The sequence below is a fragment of the Armigeres subalbatus genome, chromosome 3 (genome assembly GCF_024139115.2).
Source record: "Armigeres subalbatus isolate Guangzhou_Male chromosome 3, GZ_Asu_2, whole genome shotgun sequence".
In the NCBI taxonomy this organism is placed as follows: Eukaryota; Metazoa; Arthropoda; class Insecta; order Diptera; family Culicidae; genus Armigeres; species Armigeres subalbatus.
This window is the reverse complement of record NC_085141.1, coordinates 393,592,708-393,601,088: the sequence shown is the minus strand read 5'-3', so window position 1 is coordinate 393,601,088 and position 8,381 is coordinate 393,592,708. Positions and strand designations below refer to the sequence as shown.

The 8,381-nt window shown below is 40.0% G+C and overlaps 1 protein-coding gene across 2 annotated transcripts; it reads left to right on the top strand.

Moving 5' to 3' along the window:
- The first annotated feature begins 2,722 nt into the window (after positions 1–2,722).
- On the top strand, positions 2,723–4,860 carry LOC134223944 (two pore potassium channel protein sup-9). 2 transcript variants are annotated; one of them, XM_062703169.1, is made up of 5 exons: positions 2,723–3,145; positions 3,214–3,407; positions 3,577–3,859; positions 3,918–4,296; positions 4,362–4,860. In XM_062703169.1, exons 2-5 carry the CDS (start codon positions 3,281–3,283, stop codon positions 4,692–4,694), a joined length of 1,122 nt encoding a protein of 373 aa, XP_062559153.1. In that variant the 5' UTR covers positions 2,723–3,145; positions 3,214–3,280; the 3' UTR covers positions 4,695–4,860. The 2 variants fall into 2 exon arrangements, with proteins under 2 accessions (XP_062559153.1, XP_062559154.1); XM_062703170.1 differs by lacking the exon at positions 2,723–3,145 and adding an exon at positions 3,491–3,513 and having other exon boundaries at positions 3,273–3,407.
- The last annotated feature ends 3,521 nt before the right edge of the window (positions 4,861–8,381 follow it).

The window sequence follows — 8,381 nt, the reverse complement described above, 5'->3', positions numbered from 1 at the left end:
TTTGATTAATTCGGCTTTGACTTCTTCCTAAATTCACATTAATTAGCCAGCGTATCTCTCATAGACTCTCGATTGGATAAAGGGGGGCTGGGGAAGTCAAAGGTGGAGTTAACGAAATGTTTACATGCTCTATGATTTATTTTTTGAGAGCCAGTGCTCACAGCAAGGCAAAGTAGATTAAGAATCTCAAAACTAAACCGTGCAGCTTAAACATGGCCCCTTTTTATTCTATTCTTCAGTGGAGATTGTAGGAGGGTTGCATTCACGACGGAATGGGCAGAAATTTATTAAAAAAATTTTCAAAATCCAAGGTTCAAATTTCTATTAATTTTTGTTTTCCGAATGCATTTACGGTCCATGTAGAATTCTGGAAATTTTAATTGCGAGGGTGACGTTTTGAATCGTTGTTTCAACTTGCCCCGCACCACGCATTTCTATTTGCCCCCATGGGTTGAAAATTCGGAGCAATATCAAAATACCAACATACAAAAATGAAAACGTACCTTCCATCGATTTTTCATAATCATTATGTTTATTCAACATTGAATGCTTACCTGCCGAGAAAATTTGATGAAAAAACACTTCCAAATATCATTTTGGGACTTGTTTCATTGGCACGTCAAAAAGTTGTTTCGAATTTTGCAAAGGGCGAAAAATAAACAATAGCAGGGATTGCTTTTAGTAGCTGCAATCTTCCGGGAATAGCAGTCAGAAGGTGCGTTTAGGGGAGTAATTTGTTGAAAAAAATAATCAGGGCATTTGGTCATTGCTGATCTAAATTACAGCTTCCGTTTCAACTTACCCCGCATTTCAACTTGCCCCGGTGTACCTTAGCCGTAGGCAGGGTAGAAATATTTCACAGTCAATGCAGTGAAAAACATGGATCTCAGTATAATCTGCAGTCGCCTTCTTCGCCGCCGTGGTGAGTGCGACTGGGTGCAGCCGAAAAATCATTTCCAACACCGACTTTTCAATTTCGCATTCAGCCACTCACAAGTCACTCTGACATGCTGCTCAGGTGATTTTTTTCAATTTGCTGGGTGAATATGTACATTTTGCTGTGGTAGATTTCATTTTCGCGGCGCAGTGGGTGATGTGAGTTCTGTGGTTTACTTTTCTGCCTCTCCGGGAATGTGAGGTTGATTTCAAAGCAGGAAGAAAATAAAAACATGATATAAAAAAACATCACCTTCATCCAGTGCTGCCGAAAATTTACAACCCTGGCCGTAGGTCGTTGTCATTGGTAGCGGAGTGAAGGTTCTCTCTACCGATTATGGGACGGAAACAGCCCTCTCTACCGACCTGAGCGTTAGCGTCTCCGATAACAATTTTCACGTCATGCTTTGGGCACTCTCCATAGGCTTTATCAAGACATTCATAAAACGTGTCCTTCACGTCGTCAGATTTATCGTTTGTCGGTGCGTAAACGTTGATTAGGCTGTAATTGAAGAATTTGCCCCGTATCCCCAACACACAGATTCGTTCGCTAATGGGTTTTCACTGCATCACTCGCTTCATCTGTTTGCCCATCACTACGAAACCAACTACATGCTCTGCTTTTTCACCGCCGCTGTGATAGATGTTATACTTGAATGCAGTGTTGGTCGTGGGGTCCACGGCTCGGAATTCACGTTCTCCGGATCTTGGCCATCGGACTTCTTGAATAGCGGCCACGTTCACTGCAACCTTCTGCAGATCACGAGCCAGAAGGCTCACTCGTCCAGGTTCATTTAGGGTCCTGACATTCCAGGTACCGAGTTTCCAATCATAGTCCTTATTTCGTTGCCGGGTTTTTCGTTGATCAGCCGCTGGGTACCAGGCAGACGCTGTTTGAGCCGCACCTCCTGGTGAGCAGACCCTCGAGGCGTACCTTCTCACTCTAGCTGATGTCAGAAGGAAGCAATCATTTTGGAGAGTGTTTTCAGCATCTAAAAGAATTTCGTCATATTTCATAAATACATTGGCATTATGATGGATCGGGTTTATTTGGATTTTATTATCAACTAGCAGGCCCGACGAACTTCGTTTCGCCTAAAATTAATTTATTCTCTGATTAGTTCTCGAGTTATGCATAAATTTATGTTTCATTTGTATGGTAGCCCTCTCTTCCAAAGGGAGAACCATCTTAAGGACCTTCTCCGGTTCCAAAAACCTCTGCATACAATTTTTTCTCGTCGATTGGTCCAGTAGTTACCGAGTCTATAAAGGTCAGACAGACAGGAATTCATTTCTATGTATATAGATGTATACAGATATACAACATCATTATAAAATTCCATGCAAATTGTACAAAAAACTATATCATCGAAAAAATTGAGGATTGTTTTACATAGTATTCAATTTTCTTCATAACACTTTTCCTCGTGAATAGAAGAAGAATGAAAACGAATATAAATTTGCAAAAATTGAGCTCTTTATTCTTAAGTGATGTGCATCGTAAAAAAGACAACTTTGTTATATATATATATATAGATAACGAATGTTGTAGGATCAAGTACAAGGTGTTTCAAGTTTTTGTAGAAATACATGTTTCTTTTTTTCATTGAAAGGGCATGTGGCGGTCTACGAATAGGCACAATTAGTTTCATCAGAACAAAGTTATTTAATAGTCAATATTGTGGTCATTAGGAATAGCCCAGAATAGTATTCATCAACCGGGGCCATATGATTGTGGCACAGAAGGCACATGGCTCGTCCGGCACATGCGCACACCTCGAGGCAGAATCTCGCGCCAAACCAGTATTCTCGCATTACTGCATATCCCGACCACGAACCACCGGAAAACGTCAAACCGATGACGTTTTCATCCTTCGGGAATGTCCTTTCTGTCAGAAGATGAAAAAACGGGGACGAAAAAAATCGATCGAAAATTTATCATCGAGGAAGTAGTGTGGTGGCCCAGCGACGTCCACTCGTGTGCCAAATCTGTGTCCCCTGGTGGTGCCAAATCTGGTCCTCTGGTGTCCCCAATAGCAATCTGCCAAAATGCCTAGCTAAAACCGGAACCATCTTAGCCCGGAAGAACGCCGCGAAGGATATTGAATGCAAGGAATTTGCCTTCGTTTTCTAGCGAGTACCTACGAGCACCTGCCATTTAATATCACTAACTTCGAGTTTGTTTAGCATCATCGCTCTTTTTTTTTACGTAAGAAATTTTCGTGTTTTTGGAAAAGAAGTATTTGAAAGGAAACATGTTTTTTGTTTGTTTTCCAGACCTAATCCATTTCCATAAACTGTCGAAGCCTGCTCTGCAATTAATAGCTGTTAGATAGCGTAAGCAATGAAGAAGCAAAATGTCCGGACCATTTCACTGATTGTGTGTACCTTCACCTATTTGCTAATTGGCGCTGCCGTGTTTGATGCCCTCGAGTCGGAAACGGAGAAGAAGCGGTGGAAGGCCCTCAGTGGTAACACCTAATTGTGCTAATTCTCTTTTGATTATTTGTTATTTTTGCATGACTCTCTTTCTATGTTCATTTTTTTTTCTTAGTTCCATCAGTTTACAGATCGCATGTAAGTGTATCGATGTCGAACACCGTGTTATAGTGTTCTAACTATATATTACGTAAATTTCAGCAATAGAGAATGTACTTATTTCACGGTACAACATATCGGCGGAGGACTTCAAAGTGATTGAAACCGTCATCATGAAGTCGGAGCCTCACAAAGCTGGTCAACAGTGGAAGTTCTCCGGCGCCTTCTACTATGCTACCACTGTATTGACAACCATCGGTTATGGCCATTCGACCCCGTCGACAGTCAGTGGGAAAATTTTCACCATGTGCTACGCTGCCATAGGGATTCCGCTGGGGCTTGTCATGTTCCAGAGCATAGGTGAACGCGTCAACAGGTTAAGCAGGTCTGTATTTTTTCCAAGCGCAAATGTTGTACGAAATATTAACAACAAATTGTTTCAGCGTGATCGTCCATGCGGTGAAGACTTCGTTCAACTGCAAGAAGGCGATTGCATCTGAAGTCGATTTGATATTGGTGGTCACCACCTTGAGTTCTTTAACCATAGCAGGAGGAGCTGCGGCTTTCAGCAAGTTCGAGAACTGGTCTTATTTTGACTCCGTGTACTATTGCTTCATTACCCTAACAACTATTGGTTTTGGGGACATGGTAGCCCTCCAGAAGGACAACGCTCTCAACCAGAAACCGGAGTACGTTGCGTTTGCGTTGATTTTCATTCTGTTTGGTCTTGCAGTGGTCGCTGCCTCATTGAATTTATTGGTGCTTCGCTTTGTCACCATGAACACAGAGGATGAGAAACGGGATGAGGCACAGGCCATTCAGGTAATCACATCAAATTTAATCATTTATTGCAAATCGATCCTTCACATAAAACATTCTTTTTTCAGGCTCTACAAATAGCCGTGAAACTGGACGGGGACATAATAACTGGCAACTCGAGTGACACGGATCGCCGGTGCTACGAACGAATATCCGTGTCGGGACCAAGTCGACCCAACTGCGGAACATGTCCACGGAAGTTCGACAATCCGGATACGAGCATCGGATACATTATGGATGCCAGTTATCGTTATCCTCTGGTGGACTGTGAAATGGCCGAACTTCGATCGCCTAATACGCCGGGGTACAACGTGTACGAACTGGAAACCGATGACGAGGGAGGATTGATTGCACCGCTGCGTTATGATTTCCAACCCAGCCGGGGAAGAGCTTCTGTTTAGTCAAGGTTGACAGTGGCTGAAATGCGTTAGAAATGCCAAATCTTTTGTAGATTTAACTACTGTAAGTTATGTCATTTTCGGGGTCTAAATTTTTAAATTTAATACAAATGTCGGATTTTAGGATAAGATTGGGAGCAATCGGGTAATAATGACAACTTGAAACAAATATGATTTTTTATTAAAAACCGTAAATAGAATAGTGTGAATATATCACATTTTGCATCGACGCTGATGATGAGTAGCGTTCTGCAATGTCACTTAGTGTCAATTTTTTCACTCTTAAGCGGTGTTTACCCATTCGCCTAAACATGGTTTAAGCACAGACAAACAGACGTAACAGCAAGAACATTTTTCTGAAAAGTCCATCGCCCAACTTCTCTACCACCATTTGCGTGCATGTTACACGAAACAATGTTTCGTATGACATTGTCACCAGAAGGCGCTGGATCAAATTCAAACCGATCGTTGAAGTCAAGGTCGGTGGTAATTTCTCTAGTGTTACGTCTGTTTGTCTGTGGTTTAAGGCTTAAGCGGAAGTGAAGAAATCGACCCTCAAGACCTACAATGCAGAGACATTTCCCAGGATTTTTTTTGTAAAGTGATCCCGTGTTGAACCGCATTTAGAGACGGGGTCAGTGGCCAGTATTTTAAAATGGAAAGGTATTCCAAAAAAGGTTCAATCAGAAAATTAGTGCGAGATCCCCCAGCGCCGGACACCTCCCAATACCGACACTTGCAGAAGTCCCTCCACCATCTTATATAGTACAAAAGAAAGCTAATGAAAAGTCTTTATGTCCATAGAATATCAGATCCTTGTTTTGTAATTTTGGACAAAATTTTAAATTTAACAAAAAATCCAAAACCGCCTTATTTTAGAATTTTTAAATTAAAGCACATAAGGCGAAATACGAAAGGCAGTTTGATCTGGTGGTTCAAAATGTCCGCCTAAGTTAAAACAGCCCAATGCAAATCTGTCTTTCGTGACTCTCCTTTCGCTATAATAAGATATCATTTGGCCGTTGATCGGCCAGATGCATGCTTTCTTGTTGTTTAGTGGAAAGACCTTCCGTAGCTCAGCGATAAGGCATCTGGCTTTGTACGAAGCATACCATGCTGAAGGTGACTGATATCGAATCTCTATACGGTTTGAAAAGTTTTTAGGTGAGAAATTTACTCGCCCTTCCGAAGCATGGAACGTACACTTAATAGCTCTTAATTTGCTTAATAGATTCTGAGCTAAGAGGCTGTTAGTGTTTCAGTTGTAAGATGAGATTTCAATAGATAGGAAGAAGACAAATATACGGAGGGACACTTTTACTTTTAAAGAAGGAATCACATCCTCCTTCAACTAAGACCGGGCAGATGCGTGCTTTCAAAGAATAAAATATTCGAATTCGTGAACCAGCAAAAATACACCGTGATTTAATTCATAGATTCGGGAACACCAGAACCAGAACACCAAACCAGAACGTTCCAGAAAACGTGACTGTTGTTCCCGAATCCATGGCAGTTGTTTCCGAAAAATACACCGTGAAGTTGTTAGTCATGAACGCTTTTTTTGCGTGTGTGTAAACTAAGAAATGACAGAGTTCTGCCTTTTGAAATTTCGCCGTTAGTATTTCCGTCTTTTGTAATTACGCTTTATGATAAATTCTGCCTTTTGTTAGAGTCCCATTTAAATCATTCAAATGCATTCTGATTGTCTGGAGATGATCAATATTATGCATATTTTAAATAACGATCATTATTACTCTGGTTCAAAATCCATTTCTGTATCCAGTAGCTGTCCCCCGGGACCAGGCAGTGAGAGCCATTCTTAACACCTGTTTTGTCAAACTATCTTTAACTCAATTGTTTCTTCATGCTAAGGTATCAAAAAGCTCAAGAAATAAGCAGAAACAAAAATTGAAGATGTCATTGGGAAAGGTGGGAATTTATAGTAGGATGTAAGATATTTAGCTGGAGAGGCAAATAAGCTCTACCAACACATTTTAATATCTACAACTCAAAGCCAGCAAAAATATAACTATTCCCAATGATGTCTTTACTCATTAAAGAAGAACTTGGTCTTATTTGAATACGATGAAATAGTGTCCAGTACCTGGAGACACTTTTCTGAGCCGTAAAATTTTTCACATACATACATTCAAAAATACTTCATCGGAAAAAGTTTTCAAAAGATCAAAAATAGTTTGTATGAATCATCAATGATCATATTTTGTGTATATGGTTTACAAATGAACATAGTCCGGATTATTAAAGAGTTTTTTCGTTAAATGATTATTTAATCAGATTTACAGGGGCGTAACTACATTGATGGATTTCTCTTCGTCGATGTTTTCTTTTCATTATTGTGACAAATTGCGGCAATTTAATAAGATTTAATCATTTGGTTTGATGAAGGTTGATTGCATCTTGCACCAGAATTAATACTCCCGGTTTTGTTTTTTATCTAACGTTTATTTGGGAGGCTCATTTGCCGTGAAGCGCTACGGAGCCGAAATCATACAGTTTTTCATGATTCTTATACACTAATGTTAGTATTGGGGAACCGAAAGACTCGCGGTTTGGTCGAGGTTAGGGAATATAATAATACAGTAGGAAAGGAAGGGAATTTAGGGTGCTTAAGTAATTACGATGCTGATGTTCACATAGTTGACATTCTTGGCGATGTTTCGCATCTGTAACGGGACAAGCAAACTTTTTCTTGGGAGATAACAACGAGAGGAAGACATACAAAAGGGTTTAAGGGGCCGTCCGGAAACCACGTGGTCATATATGGGGGGAGGGGGGGGTTTGGAAAATGACCACGATAAGCCACATGGGGGGAGGGGGGGTGTTGCTCTCGAACCACGTGGTTTTTTTTTTGCACGAAAAACTTTTGGTGAATAACAATAACGGTGTAAAATATACAAATAATTGAAATTTAATGATTTAATCATTAAACGCAAAGGGCATCTAAGGGCCGATGCCTACGTAGCGTCTTTTCAACTCAGCGTTAAAAAGACGTAGGTGTGCATCGAGAAAAATCGATAACGCAGCGTCGGTCGCATCGCCGTTGCATATCTGCATTATTTGACCGTCTTAGCCTAAGATCCTATATCCATACAAAAATAAACGAAAAACAGGTTGCGATTCAGTTTCAATTTCCACAAAAAAATTTAGAAAGGAAAAATGGAAAAAAAAAATTCCGCCGCAGATGGTTTTTGGCATCACGCCGCCGACACTTTTGCATCAGCGGACTGCAGCTCTACAATTTTGATGTTCTTGTTTTTACAATAATCCAAGAAAAAATCTTAAGAAGAAAAATTCAAAAGAATTCAGGAAATATCAAGTAAAGAAATTTCCTGTGAAAACTTTGATCCTGATAAAGTGCTGGCATCCAGATTTTTTTTTGAACAATTCCCTCTGAAAAAATTTTCTTGGAAATTTTGCTACAAATTGATAATGAAAAAAAAAACAAAACATCTCCAGTTTAAATTCCGAAAATTTTTCCTTAAAACTCCGAAAAAAATTCCATGTGAATTCTGTCTGAAAATTAAAAACAGTCCCGTGGGAAATACATATAATTTTCGGTGGCAAACATTTTAATAAATTTCTTCGACAAGTTCTTCCGAATCTTCGCCAGAAATTCTTCTTCATTTACAAAAGAAGTTTTTCGAACATTTTAAGGAGTGCACTTCAAAA

Coding starts and splice junctions, on each gene's coding strand:
- LOC134223944 (XM_062703169.1), top strand. CDS start 3,281: ATGAAGAAGCAAAATGTCCGGACCATTTCACTGATTGTGTGTACCTTC. Junction 3,408..3,576: donor GCGGTGGAAGGCCCTCAGTG/GTAACACCTAAT, acceptor CGTAAATTTCAG/CAATAGAGAATGTACTTATT. Junction 4,297..4,361: donor ATGAGGCACAGGCCATTCAG/GTAATCACATCA, acceptor TTCTTTTTTCAG/GCTCTACAAATAGCCGTGAA.